The sequence below is a fragment of the Gopherus flavomarginatus genome, chromosome 1 (assembly GCF_025201925.1).
Source record: "Gopherus flavomarginatus isolate rGopFla2 chromosome 1, rGopFla2.mat.asm, whole genome shotgun sequence".
Classification (NCBI taxonomy): Eukaryota; Metazoa; Chordata; order Testudines; family Testudinidae; genus Gopherus; species Gopherus flavomarginatus.
This window is the reverse complement of record NC_066617.1, coordinates 244,932,672-244,954,208: the sequence shown is the minus strand read 5'-3', so window position 1 is coordinate 244,954,208 and position 21,537 is coordinate 244,932,672. Positions and strand designations below refer to the sequence as shown.

The 21,537-nt window shown below is 42.0% G+C and overlaps 1 protein-coding gene across 2 annotated transcripts; it reads left to right on the top strand.

Annotated features, from left to right (window-relative positions):
* The first annotated feature begins 1,509 nt into the window (after positions 1 to 1,509).
* On the top strand, positions 1,510 to 14,338 carry SHOX (short stature homeobox). 2 transcript variants are annotated; one of them, XM_050919638.1, is made up of 5 exons: positions 1,510 to 1,912; positions 5,214 to 5,422; positions 9,441 to 9,498; positions 9,630 to 9,718; positions 11,909 to 14,338. In XM_050919638.1, exons 1-5 carry the CDS (start codon positions 1,639 to 1,641, stop codon positions 12,152 to 12,154), a joined length of 876 nt encoding a protein of 291 aa, XP_050775595.1. In that variant the 5' UTR covers positions 1,510 to 1,638; the 3' UTR covers positions 12,155 to 14,338. The 2 variants fall into 2 exon arrangements, with proteins under 2 accessions (XP_050775595.1, XP_050775587.1); XM_050919630.1 differs by having other exon boundaries at positions 9,630 to 9,721.
* The last annotated feature ends 7,199 nt before the right edge of the window (positions 14,339 to 21,537 follow it).

Here is a 21,537-nt window from a genome sequence, read left to right as displayed (position 1 = left end):
ATTTTAAAATCACACAGGGGGAATTGATTTTTTAAAGTGCTTTATTAATTGTTTCCTCGATGTTCTTTTCTCCTCCTGCGGAGATGTTAACTCCAGAGTGTGCGGGGGGGAACAGGGCGGAGGTGTGCACCCCTGGATTAATTAAACACATCTGCATTGTTTTAATGCTCTGTTAATTTTCAGAGCAATCACACACTTTCCTGGAATGGAAACAATGGTCTCTGACACACGCAAGGAGATCTCGTTTGGATAAAATTCAGAGCAGAGGGTGGGCATGATGATGTGATTTGATTAACTAATGCTCGCGATGAGGACCTGACACAAGAAAATGCAAGATGAACGCCAGTGGTAACTAGAAATTCCCCCAAATGCCAACTCCTTTGTGTTAAATCCAAAGGGCGGTGGGCGGGGGGGGATCAGCTTTATATTCCGATCGAATTGTGCAGAGAGGAGTTAGAAATGTCACTGCTATTATCTGGACATTACATTCAGGCGGTTATTCCAACTTACAGGTGGTAATTATGACACGGTGCACAACAAAAATAACAGCCCACCATGAATAAGATGGAAAAATTAGTGACAGCTCCATCTTAAATATGACAATAGTCGTTTAGCTTTAAAACTGTAGACAAATCTAATATTCTATTTGATGTGTACAAACAGGACCACTCCTGCTAACAAATCACCCTTCAATACCACTCACCAGGACAGGATTGCATTAGACAAAAATTAGACATTTCTAGATCCTAAATTTCCCAGAAAACATCTTCGGGCATCATAATAGCATTAGCCAGAAAACAGATACTGTAATGTTTACACGCATCTGGAGGAGCCTGTATCTATAGGCAAAAACTGATAAGGACCTGAGAGATTTACAACAACCAGCTTCACTGCAAAAAGTGTTTTTCTCCGCAATAGACAACACTTTAAAACAACATTTTTGTTCACTGAATAATTTGACAATTTTTAATTAAAACATAAACTCGTCCTCACGTAGAAGCATAAATATTATAGCAAATGCACATATCCAGCTTGTATTAATTACCTTTTTATTGAACACTCAGTGTATTTGCCCATTGATATCTATACATTTAATTGCAAGAACAGATTTATTTGATTAGCTAGGTCCGTTTTTACTCACAGTGTCGGTAAGCTTAGGATGTCCTTACAATCAATAAAGTCTTCCTTGACTTTCATTTCTGCAACCCATTTACAGAATGCAGATACCTGGTTTTGTGTTTTTTCTTTCCCCCCTTTTCTCTCTCTCTCTCTCTCTCTTTTTGCTTGTGCTCTTTGCCTCCCTAAATCAAGGTGCAAAGATGCCAAACAGTGATGAAATGAAAAGAAAGCCAATTGCTGGACTGAGGTGGGGGAGATAGCTGCTAGAAGTCCGCCTGCGACTATGGAGCAGTCAGTAATTGCTGGAGACAGGGAAAGCTGGGGGTTGGGCTGAGGTAGCCATGTATAAATAGTGTGATCTCAAATTGAAAGGCATAAATAACAGCAGGAGTGATCTAACTCTATACAGCCCATCTTCTACGTGCAAAAAAAAAAAAAAAAAAAAAAAAGCGGGCAGAGGACGGCCAGATCTCCTACTGAAAACAAGTGGATCTCTGTGGATAAGATCGCCGGGCAGCCATGGAAGAACTTACAGCTTTTGTATCCAAATCTTTTGACCAGAAAAGCAAAGAGAGCAGCAGCAGCAGTAGCAGCAGCAGCAAGAAGGAGACTATCACGTACAGGGAAGTTTTGGAGAGTGGGTTGGCTCGATCTAGGGAGCTTGGAAACTCTGACACTAACCTGCAGGACATTACTGAAAGCAGCAACCATTGCCCGGTGCATCTTTTCAAGGACCACGTAGAGAGTGACAAGGACAAACTGAAAGAGTTCAGCACGGGCAGGACTTCGGAAGGTAAGCACTGTGCAGGCGGCAGCTCCCTCCGCAAATCCGGCTCCACGCCGGGAGCCTTCCTCTCCCTCTTTCCACACTGCGGCCCTTCAGCTTTGCCGGTCGCCTTAAATGAGGGGTGAAACTCAATTAATTGAAACCGATGCGTCCCGATGAGAGCACAAGCTCATCCGTTTCATGCCTTTGTGTGTGCGCGCGTGTGCGTGTGTGTGTGTGTACAGAGAGAGATTTGGTTTAACCGTGAACGGTAAAGAAGTCACTTTAGTTTAGCCAGATCCCCTCATTTAAATCGGAAATCGGACAGATTCTAAGTGCCTTAACAATGCTCTGTACGGGGGTGAAGTTCCATGTGCAGGAAAATGAGGAAATCTTGTCAAGGGAGTTTTAATGTATCAGAAGACATGTTCTTCCTGTTTCCGGGCCATCAGGATGCTGCTTCTTCTGGGAGAAAGCTGGACCTTAAGGCGCTGCCTTTGGACAATTTTGTATTTCAGAACACAGATCAGTCAGTAGATTGTTTCCCAATATATGTGGGTAGTGAGAAGTCATAAAGCAGCATAGCTCTGCGTGTACTCTAAGGGGCAGATAATCATGGAGCCAGAGAAACATTCCAAGCCTTGTATACATATGCTGTCATCAGGTTCAGGACATTCAGTCCTGTCGGGCAATCTCACCTTTGTCAAATTAGTTTCATCTCTACATCCCTAGCCGCTATCGAATTTTAAAACATTAGTACTTTTTCTTTCATTCATTCACTCTTTCTCTCTCTCTCACACACACAAAACATGGGGGGAACAAAATGCTGAGAAAGTGTCTCCGGGCAAATTGGACAGGTCGACCTGTCCAGGGAGCTACTAGGCTACACCTGGCGATAATAAAAATCGTTGAATTGGTTTGCGAACAACCACCAACCTTTCAATTAAAAAAAACAACAAAAAACAAACAAAAAACCCAATTTAATGAAACGCTGACTGAACGACACTTGAATTCATAGTCAAAACCCCATATATAATAATTTTTAGAATAATTCTTTTTTAAGTTAAACATTCTTTAAGTATTATAATGTATACAGAAGTATATTTCACTTAGCACTTCGCTATTTTTATTTTTAATGATCAAGATTACAAAGCTGGACACCATTTATAGACATGATCCAAAGAGGAAGTCGAAACCAGGAAATTGTTCAAAACTCCTTTTTTTTGTTCTGTGCATATAAATGTTAAGACTGTGTTTATCTAATTTAATTAGTCCATGTATAGAGGGGTGGGGTGGAGGTGAGAGGGCGGAGTTGTGCAAGATGAGGTGTTTGTGACAACTTCTGTTCAGGTGAGGATTCAGTCTAATTTCAATATGCTATTCCAATCCCACCGATTTGACTATCCAATATTTTGTATGCACTGTGGGCACGCTTAACTCTCTGCAGAACATACATCTACCACAAGACGCAGATTATCTTTCTACAGGGCTCATCTTTATTTATTCATTTAGTCAGAAATATCTTATTTAAATACGGCTTCATGAAAACCATACACATTACAATGAGGAATGCGGGCCAAACGCCTGTTTTCGGCAAAGGGCACGCAAACTTGGAAGTGTTAAGCAATCGAACAGCAGTCTATGAGGAGGGGGCAGTGAATTGATTTGAACTGTTGTAGCCTTAAGAGAAGAAGTGAAAACAAACATTTGGATTCTGGTGCCCTTTTCCCCTTGGATTTCCACTGGCACAGACCCTGCTTCATTCAAATATTTTCATTTAGTCACCATCTATTTTCTTAGGGGGTGGGGGAGAGAAATACAATTCAACATCATCTCTGAATATTTATTACACTGGTTGTGAGGTGGATCAGAACAAAAGAAGCAACTGGCGGGGGGGGGGAGAGAAATAACTTGCTAGGACTCCTTAAATAGCGGGCGATGGAACAATCTGGGGAATCTTTTCAAGGCTATACAGTCAGGGTTGGTCGAGGACATGCTGCTGGCTGGCACAAGCGTGATTAAAATAGACACCCTCTGCTGATCTAATGGCTTTGGTCATTTTCCTTATGATGATTAAAAGAGGACTTGCGCTCTAGGTCTCTTTTCCACAACATGCCAGAAAGAAAACGCGGGGGGTTGTTTTTGGCCTCCTTATGTTTTCCCCTCTTCAGTGTAAATCTCCACATGCATCAGCTCAGGTTATAAACGCTCCCCCGCCCCTGGCACCTTCTTTTCTAGCGATTTCCCCAAAGGCGGGCAAGATAGGGGTGAGGAGCTAGAGAGGAAGCAAGTTATTCCTTGATGGGTGGGGGGGGGGAGTCTGTTCCCCTCCCCCCCCCGATGTAACAAGGCCAGATTCTTTCAGCGACACAGAAGGATGAGCGGCCCCTGCCAACAGCTTGGAGTTTGAAGTTTCCCCAGGTATCATTTTTGGCGAAGTGGCTCAGGCCCGTGTAACTAAACAATGGACAATTTATCTTACCACGCAAATGTTTTGCCTTCACCCCAACAGCGGTGGGCAATGCCCTGCATAACAGCATTTACTTCTAAAGCAAACAGCACCGCAGAGCTCTCCCTCCCCACGCCCCTATCCACTGGCTCTACATAGTGTTAGCAGAATGATTTCCCAGTATTCGTCTGCGACACTTCGTAAACTGCAGTTACCAGAGGATAATAGGTGCTGGTTAGTGACTTGTTTTTAAATGGACCTCACATGGCGAAATTAACCAGCTAACTAACCCCCCCCATCCCCCAGCCACTTCTTTTTCCCTCTCCTTTGCTGTTCCTGAAACAGTGGCTCAGACCCTCCTGCTATTTAAAACGAGCGATGGTGGGACCCAGTGATTAAATATTTTGCAGCATTCCCCTACAGTGCAGCTGTATTTTGGGGCCCGATGCTGCAGTCTTCACTCACGCATAACTTCCACTGTAGTCCACTGGAGTAACATCCCTGACATGGCTCTGTGATGGTGTTTTTTTTTTTCTGTTCCAATCGATTGCTTACGCTTTCCCTGCATTGTTGCTCTAGTTGAGTGACAGGGTGTAGCTAGTGCTAGAAGATGTACCTTGCCATGGGATGGGATACATAATAAATATTTCCCTATAAAGACACAAAAAAACTGCCCTCCCTTCACTGCCCCTCTCCCCCGAAGCAAAAATTCTGTGTGTGACAACATGGGAATGATTCTGTTTAATGGCACTTTCCTCTAGCATAGAATCAGGTTAGGGAAGAGGAGAGGAAAAAAGAAACTAGACTCCTGTGCAAAAGAAACTTTTGTGAGATACTAAAGCAAAGCTCTGTGTCCCCCGCTCACCCCCCACCCGGCAGGGATCTACGAGTGCAAAGAGAAGAGGGAAGACGTGAAGTCAGAAGATGAAGATGGACAGACCAAGCTCAAACAGAGGAGAAGCAGAACCAATTTCACACTAGAGCAGCTGAATGAGCTGGAAAGACTTTTTGATGAAACTCACTATCCAGATGCCTTCATGAGGGAGGAACTAAGCCAGAGGCTGGGACTCTCTGAAGCTAGAGTTCAGGTAAGAGAGAGACTCTTGCATTATGTTCCTGGAAATGTCCTCACTTCAGTTCCTGACTGCCAGTGGATTCTAGCACAGTGCCCTGTTTCATTCTAAGCAGGAGAGGTGAAAGCAGAAACAACACGTCTGATGGGAAACCGTTTGTATTTCCGGTGTACTTGTTCTGCTAAATATATTTCTTAAACTCCTCCATTGCTGCCTTTAATGGGCACGTTTTTAGTAATTATCTAATAACATAATGGATTGCTTTTGTAAACTCATCTGATCACTCAATATCCTTTCCTTTAATCCCCATCTTTTCCTTTCTCCCTGCTCTCCTTTTATGAGGACGTTATAAAAAAATCAGAAGACAATTGTCATGGATAAGGCTAGACAGTTTGGGTGCTTTGGGACTGGATTATCTAGAGCCGGGGGAAAGGTGCTCCCATCTGACTAGCATAGCAAGCATATGAATTCATTGCACCCATCTGGTATATTTCCCCCCCTGCCTTTTTTTTTAAAGTCTCATAATCCTTAGACATGGCCACAAAAATATGGCAATCAAAACCTCACAGAATTGCTCATTGTGTCTTCGAATCGATCTGAAAAAATATTTTAACTTTCTCCTTGATAGCCACGGCGGGAGAAAAAAAAAGAACTAAACAGGGAATCCATTCCAAAAGCAAATGTCATGTAAAAAAGAATTAATAAGATCAACTTGTGGATCTCTGAGCAAGAGCACAGGGCGAAGAAATTTAAAGAAAAACTCTTATCAGCTTATTATTCTCTTAGTGGCTAACAGAGGAAGTACATCCTCTTACCTTTTAATCACTTCAGTTTCTCTGAAGAAAAATTACTATTTGTATATAGGCATATATATGTAAATAAATATACACACTAGGCTTCGGAGAGCAGAGGAATTCTCTTTGTTTCTTCCCGTTAAATATTATAAACGTCTAGTCATTGGAAAGCATAGAGGGAGAATCTGTGCCTTCCAAATCCTTCCAGTACTTACCTAAGTGGCTATCCAGCTTGAGGCATTTCTCGAAATAAATAGTGTGACTAGTTATTTTTTTCTCAGCTGTGGGGCCTTTCTGTATAAAACAAGCTGGAGAAGGGACCTTGGCGTGTATGCCTTAAAAAGGGAGACTTCTAGGGGAATATTGTAGGGGTTGAAAGGGCTGGTGGCCTACATTCTCCTGGAAGATTGATCTAACCGCACCATATAAATTAATGAAGAGATTAAACTTTTGCTGAAGGGGACATCAAATCTTATGTCATCTTCCCAGATCGTCTTGCTTTGGCTCTGTAATATCTTTCCAGGGCCTTGATGTACTGTTTCTATAAAAATAAATTACTTGTAATTGAATTCTGCACTCTTTCTTTCAAGTAGTTTATTACTGAGTAGCAGCACCTTAACAGGATGTTCATAGTTACAGCAAAATCGGTGCTTCAAGAGCTTGCAGATCTTGAAATACCACACCAAAAATAAAATACATAAAAAATAAAAATGGTGATATTGATTCAGGTGGGAGTTATAAAGACAAAATTTCATTTCTTTATTTTTTAAAAAGAGGATGGCATGAAAAAGGCTGGTAATAGTAATGTAAAAAAAAGTGAAATAAGAAGGGAGAGAGTTTAGATAAGATAATTAATTAGAAAAAAAACAGAGGACTCAATATAGTTAAAAAGAGGGAGTAGAAAAAAGAAAGGAGGAAAGGAAGGATATTTTAATACTTCCAGAACTGTTCTCTAATCCCTGTCTGCACCGCCTGTCCCTTGTTGTTAAAGGATATAGTTTCAATTTAGTGTGGAAATTTGCTGTAAATAAATTGAAGCTCCTGTGGTAGCTAGTCCTTATTAACCTTTTATTTTTAGTGTTGTACTGGAAACTCATATCACCCAGCTGTCAGGGTTATAATTGAAAGTTATGAGACCATAGTGAGGAGCAGGCAGTAATTCAATTACAACAAATATCTTTGGGTTTATGGTGCAGGGCTAAATTAAATGTCATTATTCACTGTCTCTAATGGAAATCAAAAAGAAATCAGATTAGAGCATTTGTGAAAGAAATCACTGAGTGATCCTTAATGAAGAAATAACTGTCTAAAACAGTGTACTGTGCTTTACTTAGCATATTCATGACTAATTGGAATTGATCGTGAATCACACCAAGCCTGATTTATTATCGCTTAACGCAGTGGCTAATTCATCACTTTTATTCCTCTTAACCTTATTTTTCATAGCTACAGGGAAAGGGCACTTCGTTTTGCAGATTTAAATATAATTTTTGTTTGAAGGATATTCTGATTTGCAGGGGAAGTTGTTTACACGCTGCTTAAATTCCTCATGACGATTTAAATTCATGCAACGATCACAGCCGTACCAAATACAGCGTGGTCGCTGCATCACAGGTCCTCACCCGCAATTGCAGTAGCTTGGTACGAAGTTTTAAATGTCTATTATTGGGGTATATTTTTGGTTTGAAAAATACGATTTTTCAGTAGCCTGTAGTTCAAGAAAGCAGAGTGACAATAATACGAAGCCAAGCTGGCATGAGTTTGAAAGGCAGATATTTCGTTAGCACACGGAAAGGTCGTGCTCTTGAAAAATCCAGGTTACAGTTTTCAGTTATACCCATAGCTCAGGGTTTGCTCAGCTGAAGAGTACTCGCTGTTACTCGCGCGATCATCTAGCGACCCTGAGCAGAAAAAATTGCGCTCCAGAGTGGAGGCCAATTCCTACTTCAGAAAATCACTGAGGTACCCTGGGTAATTAATGCCTTTGGAAGCCTTTCTCTGCACTAATTACTCCGTTGTAAATGACCATTATTAAGGCAATTTTAGAAAGCTTGAAGGGAAAACTTGATGTAGGAAGTGCAGTTAGTATTAATTAACCATATAATCACTTGGCAAGTGTAAGAACATCAAAGGTTGAAGGTGTTTCTTAGCTACAAGATTTTATCAGCACCGCAAGTCAATATTTGTCCACATTTAGTAGGTTTCGTGTAAGAATAAAACTGGGCAAAAACATTTGAATCAGAGCGTCTGACAATCAACTCAACTCACTTTATTAACTAGCTATTTGAGAAGGGAGAGGAAACAATAAATTCAAACGTTTGAAATACTCTCGAATAGAAGTCAAAGAGAAACAACGACAACTGGATTTTTGCATTTGTTTAACAGTTATAGTTACTGGAATTAGATGAGGATTATTGAATTATAGAGATTTTCCTGGTGGTAGTATAAATAATTCCTTAAATCCAAATCTGGAAAGAGTCTGTTATTGCCTGCAAGTAAGAACATGAAAACGTCAGCAGGAACATTTTAAAAAAAAGTTAATGTAATGGAGAATAATTCAGTCCATTTGCCCAAGTCTGGATTTATTATTTTATGTGCGACCTTAAAATCTCTCAAACCCCATAAAACCGAAGTTTTGGATTGGAACAGATAATCCAATTGGTAACAGATTTTATGGGCTAGAAATCGAGCACTGAAGCTTGACAAAATGTAAAATGTTACTGGTTTGGCTTAAATATGACGAGAAAAAGACTGATAGATCCATCATGAAGGAAGATCTGTGAGGAACACAATTTTGCTATTTGCTTTAACAATCGCGATTGCTCACCCTCTATGGGTGGCACAAGGGAGTGAAAGCCTTGAATCCTGCAAGCCTGGGGAATACTGGGGCCGTGGGTTTAGAAAGAGGGCCAGAGTTCCAGTGTTTGTTTTCAGGACTGTAGAGGCTTTACGGTCACGTTTGATGTGCTGGCCTGGCTCGATCCACTGCCAATCAAAAAAGGAGGAGAACGAATGTTGGTTGTTTTTTTGGTGTCGGTCCCACGTTCTCTGAGCGTCTAACAGGACTGTAAGAGCCATAATCACTCACACAACGCGCAGTAGCCACTCAGTAGCCTTGTGTGTGTGTGTTTATTTTATACACATCATTAAAATTATACGAACTGCTTGGCCTCCGCTTGCTAGTCCAGCGTCTCAGCAGCTGTCTGTCTACCTTCCCCTTTTTGTTTTTATTTTTGCAGGTCTGGTTCCAGAACAGGAGAGCGAAGTGCCGAAAGCAGGAGAATCAGATGCATAAAGGTGGGTCTGAGAGCCCGAATTCAGGCAGTGCATGGGTGGCATGGTTACTGAGCGCTGGACAAGAAGGCCGGGGATGGCATGAAGGGAAAGTACCACCCACGGGGCTGACCGTGCCATGTCTCTTCTTGCAGGTGTGATCCTGGGAACTGCCAGCCATTTAGACGCCTGCCGAGTGGCCCCTTATGTGAATATGGGAGCCCTGAGGATGCCTTTCCAACAGGTAGTTCGTTTTGCTTCCCGTTAAACGCCTGCCCCAATGTCTGGAGCTCCTGCCTGCACTCCTCCTCTGCTGCCCTTTCACCGCCAAAGGAGGAAGTGGGACACCTTTACAAGTGCCATTTATAGCGAAGTTGGCACGTATTAAAAGCAAGCTGTAAAACTTCAGAAGGGGCCTCTTTCCAACCCCCCCCCCCTTTTTCGCCTCCCCTGCCCAGGCAGAGGCAGGCGGCTGTAGGTCTGCCCCTCCTTTCCCGGTGTGCTCTGGCCTTGTGGGAGCGTCATGCGCAAAGGAAGGAGTCAGCGGCCCAGCCAAACCCTCCACCCCCTGGAAGGCTCAAGTCTCCTGCGCTCGGTCGAAGGGGAGTTTGGCTGCAGGATCCGGCCCTTGCATTAGGAGAGGGAAGGGTTGGGCAGCCTTGCCCAGCATCCTCCCTCGCGGTCCTCTGATGCTGACAGAGCGCAGGACAACACAGGCAGGGAAGGTGGGGAGCCTCTTCCTTCGCTAGACGTGGGCTGTGTGTGTGCACCGGTGCATAGTGCAGCAGCCGGCTCGTTGGGCCCGCACGTGGCAAAGACGAGCCTCCCCGTTAGGAGTTGACCCTTCTCCAAGCCCAAACCCAGGGAAGGTGACTCGCCCGGAGCTGGCTTCCTCCCTGCAAAATGAACTCCACCGCGGAGAGTCCAGGAAACAAAAATGCTCCTGGGGCTGCTTGCGTCCATTTTCCTTAGTAAAACCTGGGCGCGGGGGATGATAACGCGCTGGCTTTTGCTCCCAGTGCAAGGGCTGGGCGCTCAGGTTGGCTCAAACTGTAAACCCTGTATATAATGGAAACCCCATTCAATACCCTAGTTCCAGCACCTCTATATGGGGGGAAAGTTTTCCCCTTCACTCTGTCTATATATATATTGGGCCTAAGTCTGCTTCCTGCTCCATGAGTGTAAATCAGGAGCAATCCCCTTGAAGTCAGTGGAGTTACACTGGCATACAACCCAGCTAACAACGGAGAAGAGCGGCAAGCCCGCCCAGATAACCACTTAACAGGGCAAGCTACAGTTTGTGGCATTTCCTTTTTGTGTCTTTATATAAGCGACGGAGGAATCGGTTTTCCAAAAGCAAACTAGGTAGAAGGGATAGATTAATGCTATTGATTTTTGAAAAACACATATCTTGGGGCAGAAAACCCACACCCGAGGCGGGGAGCTCTCTGTCAATCCAGTGTGTTTGTGTTGGTCTAGAAAGCTCCGAAGTAAACATTGGCGATTGGTCCCTGTTCCAAGGTTAAAGAGTTTTTAGAAAGCTATAAATAAACATCCCTAGGAAAAAAAATGCTATTTAGCACTTGTTGGCGCCCAAGCGATGGCCGACTCATTTTTGTAAATACTGGAAGGCCTAAATATGCCTCTATTCTCTTTGTATAAGTGCTGAGCGGAGTGTTTAATATCAACCAGTCAGTTCTCGTCCAGCTTTGCAGTACCTGTTTGACTCAAGCCAGTGCCTAGCTGTCTCCTTTATTCATGCTCCCCGCATTTGCTGCGTGCAAGGGGTTAAATCGGTGACTCCAATCACAAGCCCCTTCCCCACTTGCAGCTCTGGTCCTTTCCTTGAGAGCGCAGTAACCTGCACAACCCGTGCTGTGCACTGGGGAAAGGGCCCACGTGTTGGTTTGTTCAGAGGGCTGTGGACATTGTGTTCCTCTTGAACTGCGCCGATTCGAATTCCTCGGCCCGCCGAGCCCTGCTGCGCTTTCTTGCCACAAGATCGCATCTTGTGCTGCCAGACCACGCGAGCGGCTCTGTCGCCAATGCGCAGTCACCTTTGCGGGGACAACCGAAGTTGGAACCGCACTAAGACTAGGCCGGATCGGCGGGCAGGCAGTCGAGGAAACGGCAAATAAACGGCTACCACTGACACCTCTGCTCAGTACCGGTGGGTAGCGAGAGGTGAGCTGGCGCCAAGTGGATCGGCTTCATAAACCGAGTCCATTTCCTGCCCTCGGAGCATGTGGCTCGTTGACAGCGTAGAGGACGCACCCCGCCTGCCAGAGGCGGAGGCTGCTGCTGCCAGTGCCCCGGGAGGTTGCTAATCCCCTGCCAGGGTTGGGCGAGGAGGGAGAGGGCAGCTCGTGACCCGCGGTGGGCGCAAAGCCCGCACCCACCTTCTCACCCGGCTCCCCTCGCTCTGCTTTCCCAGGTCCAAGCGCAGCTGCAGCTGGAAGGCGTGGCCCACGCCCACCCCCACCTCCACCCGCACCTGGCCGCCCACGCTCCCTACCTGATGTTCCCCCCGCCGCCCTTCGGACTCCCCATCGCCTCTTTAGCCGAATCCGCCTCCGCCGCTGCGGTGGTGGCCGCTGCTGCCAAGAGCAACAGCAAAAACTCCAGCATCGCCGACCTGCGACTCAAGGCCAGGAAACATGCCGAGGCGCTGGGGCTCTGACACTGTCCACCGTGCTGTGTGCGTGTGTGTGTGTGGCCAGGACTCCTTCTCCGCTCCCTCTTGCCCTCCGCACCACCCCAGCGTGATTCTGCGGGCCCCAGGCCCGCGGGGGAACAGGGGGCGCCGGCTTTTGGAAGGCCTGCAAGTATTTTAAAGACGATCACAACAGCTCCCTCCAGTCCCTAGTTCCGCTGTTTGGCTTCCCTCTCTCCTCCCTTCGCGCTCAAAGCCTGCGCATCCAACCCGGTTCATCTGAAGACTGAGGGGGCCCAGTTGCCTGTCCTTTTTGATTTTCCAGGCATCTAGCGCCCCACAGTTAAACCTGCTCCCCCAGATGCAATGGTAGGGTGAGACCATCTCGGACCTGACTTAAGTCATCCGATTAAACACATACACACACGCACACACACAAAAGTAAAGACTTTCCGGAGGATAAAGTAGGCGGGGAACTAAATCTTTAAATTATGCTAATCTGTGAACAGTGGGACATTTGGATTTTGACCCTGGCAAAAGTGATCGCATCAGCGTGAGGTCATCGGCTGCAGTCAGTCCTGCGACCATGTCCATGTGTCTAACTCAACACGTTTTCAAGATCGTAACATCTATTAAAACAAAACAAACAAAAACATAAAAAAGATCCTTGGGGCTGGTCTCCATTAAAGATGACATTTCTTTGTTGCCAACAGTATTATTTTCACTGCCATGAATATCTTCCATCGCTGAGGAGCTGCTGCTGAAGAACTGGTTTGAATTTAAATGTGGAATTTCAGATTTGAGGCAAGGCAGGTTTTTTTTTTCCAGAAAAAAAAAGCAGCAATAACAACAACAAAAAAAAGTGTGTCTCAAATGGCTAAAAGTCTTTTGGAAGGAAGAAAAAAAACGAGACAGACTAGAATTTACTAACCATTAGTGGTGACTTGAATGATGGGAACAATATGAATGCACCTGTTTTACCCAGAATCACCAGAATTAGCTGAGATGCATTGTGCCATAGGAGCAGGTTGACTTCCTGATTTTTAGTCCCTAATGTCTGGATCTTTGAATTGAAATCTTGCTATTTTACAGGATATAGAAAGAATGACTCACACAACAAAGATGGACATGTGGTTTTAAGGCATAATACTGATGCAGCATTACTTTTAGTGAAATGCAATTAAGTGCAGTAAAGTGCAATACTGTAAATATTATAGATTAAAAAATAGCCGTACATTCTTATTCTGTTAATAACCAGTTCTGCAAGAACCATAACTTAAGTCCTTTATGCTCAGACTGGGTACATTGCAGTTTAGTGCCAAAATGACAGTCCGGGTCTTCTAGGAATGGATAAAAATATATGTATCACATATGGAAAAAGATAGATACTATGATTTCTAGTCAAGTTAATGTGCCATATTTCTGGGAAGTAAGATGAAAAGCCTGTATGACATTTTTGCAATCATTTTAAGTAAAACAAAACAAAAAAAGTAAATGTTTTGTGGGGGTGGACAAGTTCAGTGTTTGCCAATTTTTCTTTTTTCCAGTTACGGAGACACCAAATACAAACTTGTCTAAGCAGCATACCTAGTCTAAATGGGGGAAACTCCCTTGAAATTATATTACCAAAGTGTCTGGGTTTACTAACCCCCATGTTTTTATTTGTTATGTAATTCTCTCCTAATCAATTTATTATGTTGTGGGTTTGTTTGTGAGAACAAATACTGCTCTTGTCTACTTCTAACAAGATAGCTCAATTTTTTGCCTTTGTTATCAAGGCCTGCATTCATGAAAGCTTATCCTCTCAATAGTACTGCCAGTAAGCCTGTTTTTTCTTTCTCAAGTGTATTTATCATCTAGTAATCCATTACTAATTTTGGCTTTTGCTGATATTTATCAAATCCAAATATTTCCATAGGGCAAAAAGTAATGCATTAGATCTTTTCAGTTTTAGACATTTGCATTTCCCCCCCAATTTTGATACTTTATGACAAGCAGATTTTCTGAAACGTCAGAGTGCTGCCATTTTCCACCTATTATTATGTGAAAAGTGTTATATTTTGGACATGTTAGAGTTTATAAATTTTACCTGTCTTTGCTACCTCTTTGTGAAAGCCTAATATCTCTTTAAACCAAGGCCATAATGCTAATATAACATTAACCATTGCAAAGGGACATGGGGAATAAACCCAGACAATTAGCAAGGTTGGAACTGAGACCAAACTTTATCTAGAAGTATAAACTTTATACTATATCATTACTATAAATAACATTTATACATTCTAGATAAAGTTTGGTCTTAGTTCCAATCTTATTAACTATATCACATTTTACAACAAAAATAATAAATTCTTTTTCCCACAACAACTCCAGCATTTTCAACTCCATATTTTTAACATACACACAGAGAATTTCACCATAAGGAGGCACTAACCTCTTAACAGATGAGCAGTTATACTGGCTACCCACAATACTGTGGGGTAGTGTGTTGCACAATATTCATGGCTAAAGATTCAATCCTGCAGCCTTTATTTACTTGGTAAGAAACTCACCTTTGTGCAGAGGGTCAGCACAAGCTTATGCACTGCTCACATCTCATTTAACCCCTATTTTGAGTGGTCGTCAGCCATGCTCTGGGCTTCTACACAGGAGTGAATTTAAATAGTTCCAGTGACTTCAGTGGAACTTCTCAAGTGAGGCGATGCTGCAGAATTGGGCCCTGAGAGCCTTCAACCATCTTAGAAGTGAAGTTATCTGCTTAACTGCACTTCCTGAAGTGTATTACATTTATAAAATATATCTGGTTACATTTTGAGAACAGTTGTCTACTAACAAGTTGATCTTTGGTGTTATACTGAATACCAGCACAGTAAGAACTTTCATATGCCAGTCAGATTTCTCCAAATTTGTCCAGGTTGGTGTTACTCTTTTTTGCATTACTGAAAACTCTACCAGTTTCTTAAGACTGGTTAATCATATCAGTGGATGGCTCAGAGATATCTAAACTGCACTGGAGAACTAGAGGCAAGTGGCAGCAGCTACTAGTTTAGCAGGGTTTGAAGTAGGAACAATAAATCATCCTGGGAAAAGGGCAGGATGCCTCATTGTATCTATATGCTGCTCCTGCATTTCATTCAGCATAGCACACATACCAGATGCAATCCTGACAAAGGAATGAAGGTGCTGCTGCCAAAACTGCTTCTGCGTTTCTTATTTCAAGAGCAGAATAGTCGCAGTGACACTGGGTCCAAAAGGCTCACTGGGTCCAGCTTTGGATGGGACATGCAATTGGCCCTCTCTTCTTTCTTCCTGGCCTTGTGAGAAGTCCTGCTTCAGCTGGCACTTGTAAGGGCCAAATCCTCAGAGAGTGAAAATCAGTGCAGCTCTGTTTACTTCAGTGGGACTGCCCTGATCTGTACATAGTGAGGATCTGGACCTCAGTCTCTTTTCTATCTCAATCACTGTGCTCTATTCTTCTTTCATTTTATCGTGAACTTCTTCAGCAGGTAAAGTGGTTAAAGATAAGACAATTAAGGTTCTGAGATATTTAGTAAAGTTAAAAGATTATCTTTACTGAACTAATTTCACAGATAGCATGAGCATCATTTATTGGACATCAGTGGCCAGTTAGTCTTTGCATAATCTCGCATTCTGAGAAATGAGAGCTTTCCACAGATCATCAGAACAATGTGCATTGGATGGAATTCTCTTGGCGTGGGTCTTCATTTAGTGGGAACTGGCTTCCGGCAAAGGTCTTCCTCAAAAATTGGGCATGCTATTTTGAAAATAACTTGAACGACCTCAAAATAAATAATTTTGCCTAGAAACAAGTATATAAAAATTCAAAACAGGGCCCAATTTTTAATCATACACAGCCCTTTATAATCAAAAGATGAAACTCAGCTACAGATTTTTTTTTGAACTGTCAAAATACGTGTAAGTATTTGTATCAATTTGAATAAGCAGCTGACTCTATAACTCAGTTTTTATTGACTTGGGAAAGTCAAGAAATAAACCAACAAGATCTGATTTTTTCGGCTTAGTAGGACCATAGATGTAGTAATATTTTGGTTTATTAATCATAATCCTTCATGCTCATATAATGCCTTTTACATGAAGTAGGTAAGAATTATCATCTCCATTTTACAGAGGAAGAAATTAAGGCATAGAAATTAAGGACCAGATTCTACCTTCCATAATCATATTGAATACTATTTTTTGTACTGTGGTAGCGTCTACAAGCCACAATCAGGAATGAGACTCCATTGTGCTAACCACCATCCAATCATATAACAGAGAGAGTTCCTGCACCAGAAAGTTTAGCATCTAGTACCTTAGTCCAAAGGTAATATTCAGCATGATTATGGGTGACAAGCCTTAATTTGCTTTCCTAAGACCATGCAGCTACCACCCAATCGAAAGCCCCTTTCAGTCAATGGAGTTTTTCCTTTGACTTCAGTGGAGCCAGATTTCATCCCAGGTCTCTAGTTTGTGGTGGAAATATGATTAGAACTCAGAATTTCCTAGCGCCTAATCACATGCACAATTCCCTAGAATATCCTGACTGCCAGTCTCGCGTACTAACAATTTCTCACATAGACTAAACACCCCTGATGTCACTCTTTTGCATGCTTGTTCTGCCCGTTTTTGTTTTGACATTTGCCCATGAAATGATTAAAAAAAAAAAACCCTAGCAACATAATTTTGAGTTGACACACTGAGATCATTGATTCAAATACTTTAGTACACACAGTCTTGTGGAAATCTGAGACAACAATAAGGATAAACACAGATTTTTTGGAGGGTGGGAGAAATTACATATGCATTCTACTCTTTTAATTATGCGAGGTAAAAGGATTGTTTCATTTCTTTTTATAGATAATTATAACTTATGGAGATGTTATTACTATGGCAGTGGCAGGATCCTCCTTTCCCCTTTCTTTCTGAGGAAATTTTACCAAAAAGTAGAAAAAATAAATGACATATTTCTGAATAAACATACTTATTTTATAACATCTGCTATCCTTGAATCACTAACCATCTTCAGCTCTGTAAAGTGACACAGTTCACGTGGCTGGAGATCTTTCTTGTTGACAGTTAAAGCAGACAGTGATGTGCCCACTTCTCTTCTGTAAGTAGCTTGGTAAATCCTTTACGTTGCATTCTTCCCTTAGTGTGCATGTAATTCCCATTGTGGTCACAATCCAAGTGGCAGTGGTAATACAGTGATTTGGAAGAACCTCTGATTCAGTACCTTGAAAAACATATGATGGTTGCAGGAGGATGTGGTGACATCAACTAGGGCCTGATATTCTTTGGACACAACAACAGTGAAAAAGCCCTATATGCTGTACTAATACATATCCTTTCACTGGAACCACTGCTCAGTGGTAATGAGAGTTATATGTACCAAGAAGAAAATATTACCTTTCACTTTGTTGGTAAAATGGTTCCTCCTTTTGAGTTACTCCCTCCTTCAAAGTTGTAACCCAGGTCACATGAACACAATCCAGCTGCTTATATTATACCAGTTATTTCTTGGCAATTGGCTTCTCTAACAAGGTCAATGATAGGCCATGGACTTCTGTGTTTGAGGCATTCTTCAAAAGAGGTACAATGTCTAATGTCCCTTGAATATTGGGTGTCCGTTGGACAAGGTTTGCATTATCAGCCGGTGCCTAATTTATTAAAAGTCAGCCTAAGAATTTGCCGATTTTCAATAAAGATTAAAACTTGATGCAGTTCATACACATTTTATTGAAATTTGATATTTAATTAAAATCAGTTGAAGAATGTAGAAAATATCAAATTTTGAAGCTGAAGATATTTATTGAAAGGCAATACTTTCATGAATCTAGGCCTATGGTATGTATTAATTACATCAAAGACAGGTAAATATCTCTGTTTCTTTCTATTGATGTATGTGGATGTTTTATTTATTATTTTGTTTGAAAATTTCTAAATCTGTAATATTTTAATTATGTTGAGTGTAAATTTGATAATGCTTTGCGTTTATTTTTATATTTTTTAAATCTGTTGCTTTTGCAAAATTATGAGCAGCCAGTATGGTTTACAGTACCATTGCATTGTTTTGGTTATGTATACATAGTATGTCTGAATTTACAGACATTTCAGGGATTGCTAAAATGAAAAACTCTCCGAAACCAACTGGTCTTAAAGTTTGTACCCTTCTGTTATTGTGGAAGAAACCTTTTTTAGGTTTTGGTTATGTCAGCATGCTCCTACATGAATTCACCAGACATGTTGAGTTCCGGTTCCAGAGTGTATTATGTTGAATCACATGATATGAATGTACATCTTGTAAAAGTGAGATATGAATAAACTTATAAACATTTGTAATCATGTGTTAAAGAATACTCAAAATAACTGATGCCAAAGTGATTATTTAATAGTGGACCATTTACTTCATTAAACATACACAGAGCTTTTCATTTATTTACCATTTTTCATTCTTTAGGGTTTTTCAGAGAACGAATACAATATGCTATACCCTGCCATTAGACTGTGTTCACTGAAGTCAGTGGAAGTTTTTCATAGAAATTGATAGCAAGATATGGCTCAGCGATGATGAACAGATGCCACAATTTTACACTTTTACTTTTATTTCTATGATATTTTTTTTTTTTAGGGCTGCTAATTTTGCCTCTAGCATCATCCCTTTAAACAAATGACTATGCACGCATGACCATTTTGGGACTATGTGGATCTGATCCAAAACCCACTGAAGTCATACTCATTTGGCCAGGGGCAAGGAAATTTGTCACGTCCCTCACTGTCTGTCTACTGGATGAAATTTTCTCTCATAACTTAACCCCTGCAAGCAGTAAATCCAGCACCCTGAGGTGGAAAGGTATACCCAATTTACCTTCTTGCCACTGCTCATTGCATAACTTCATTATCAGCCTGGTCTACAACCAATTGAATTCAATGGGAGTCTTTCCATTAACTTCAGTGCACTTTTGACCAGGCCCTAAATTCAGAGATCATTCAAGAGTTAAACCATACTTCTAATCTCTCTGGAAACACAGTCCATGATATCCTTGTTGTATTTAAGCTTAATCAGCCTTACAAGAGTGATTGTTCCTTATACTGGGAACTCTCCAAATTCCTGCCAGTGTGCCTTTTTATTAGAGCCATATTTATTTTATTTCTTTTCTGTAGCAGTTTATGTAAATTGAAGTCAGAACAAGAATTTGGCTTTTGTAATCCTGCTCATCTGTTTGAGGCTCCTACATTTGCTCTTTGTTATATAGGTAGAATGCCGTCAGTACATATCTCAATTACTGTTTCACACCCAGCCAATACTACTCATTGATATGCTGCTTTTCCTAAAATATATTATGAAGTCAGTAACTATGGAAGAGATGGGATATCATGAAAAAAAAATCTTTTCTTTCTGTTCCTTGAAAGTACTCAAACAATGGCTGGTGATCAGGCATATGCACTATAGGATCTCTCACGCAAAATATAAAGTACATAACTTTGTGCTTAAAGAGCAGCTCCTGCAGAAGATAATTTCATAGCAATTATAAATAAGTGTTCTTAATTCTCTTTTTGTGTCTATTCATACTCAACTAAAATATTTAAAAGAGAACTAAAGAAAATAATGGTTATAGGAAATTTAGTAATGTCAAAAAATACAATTACAGTCTTTTTGGAGCTTTGGCCTGTAGGAAGTGATTTATTTTCAACTGCTTCATCCTTTTCCTCTCTATTTTTGTTGAGAAGAATAATTATGTTCCTTTAAATATTACTTGTCTGATTGTTTTCTGAAATCATTGGCAGTTTTGAGGGTTATTTCCTGCCTGACTTTGTATTTATTTTTCTTCTGGTTTAAGTGAGAATTTATTTTCAATTCCAAAAAGTTATAGTTTGACCTATTGCCATTAGCATTTTTTGATACTGTCTCTAGTTCTCTTTGTAGAATTTGAATTGGATAAGAATAAACACAGTAACAAAATAAATTCCTTAAAAGTTGTCAGTACAAATGTATTTCTTTCTTTCCTGAGAAGCTTTTCTCTCAGCCTTTTTTCCTGAGGTACAGAAATGTAGTAATGAACATATGAGGAGAGAAGAAACGGGATGAGGTAGCTGTTGGCCATAGTACATCTGAAACGTGGAAAATCTCACACATATATGGCCCAATTCTGCATTCCTTGCACATTGAAAACTCCCACTGAGGTCAATGGGAGATCTGTGTATTTAAGATATGGAGGATCAGCCTAGAAAAGAGAGATTATCTGAGCTCAAGTAACACATGCTATAGAGAGAGTACCAAAACAAAGAAAAATGTATGGAATCCTTTCCATTCTCCAAACCAAATAGCCAGACTTCATTACCATATCATTAAGGGGAATAATCCTGCTCTGACATAATATCTTTCATTCAACTGGCTCTCAAAATGCTTTACAAACTTTACTGACTGGCTGTAAAAAATATAGTCTCCAAAGGCCGACCCAATTCCCATTAAGTCAATAGAAAGTACTTATTGATTTCAGGGCTAGATGGATTGTGTCCTAAGGGTGAGAACTTATAGTGAGGTGGAGTGGCCTCCCTCCAGACTTGACAGCGAGAGATCACTACATTCCCCTTGGTGGGCGGAGCCATACCTGTCCTGCACCTCTCATTGGAAGTACCGGGGTGGGACAGGAAATAGAAAGGGAGGGCCCTGCAGCTCAGTTGAGTGGAGTTAGGAAGAAGACAGATCTCTCCAGCCCACTGTTGAATGCTGGAGCTGTGCAGCGCCCTTCCAGAGGAGACCGACCCTAGAGAGGGGTTGCCAGTACTGCTGAGGAGACAGGACTCTTGGACTATGGATCCCCCTGCCCTGACTTTGGTAGGAAGTAGCCCTGGAAAATCAGACTTTAGTCAGGTTTTGTTGCTGGAACATGGGTCAGCGTGTTTTGATAGGATCCCCACTGACCCCATGGTGGAACCATTCACCACTTTTAGGGCCCTGGGATGGGACCTTGGGGAGCAGGGTGGGCCAAGGTCCCCTATCCCCTGCCCCCCAACCTCACCCCTGGGGTAGTAGCCTATTCACTTCTAGGCCGGAAGGCATGTGCTTTACTCATATCTGTGGGCCCAGACTGTATGTTTGCTGGTTGCCCTAGCCAGGAGATGTAGGCAATAGCCTGCTCTCTGCCCTACCCAGAGGACCAGAGCTTCCCTTGTAGATTGTTAATTGCTGTCTTCCCCAGCCAAGAGGCTGTGGGCTAATGACTGCTTATGCTTTGCCCTGTCTACGGGGCCAGAGCCCTAGACTCTTGATTGGTGGCAGCTGTAGCTAGGAGACTCTAGGCTAAAGACTGCTTACTGCTCTGCCCCACCCAAGGGGATTAGAGCTCCAGGCGGCTAATGATTGTTTCCCTCTGCTAGAAGGCTATGAA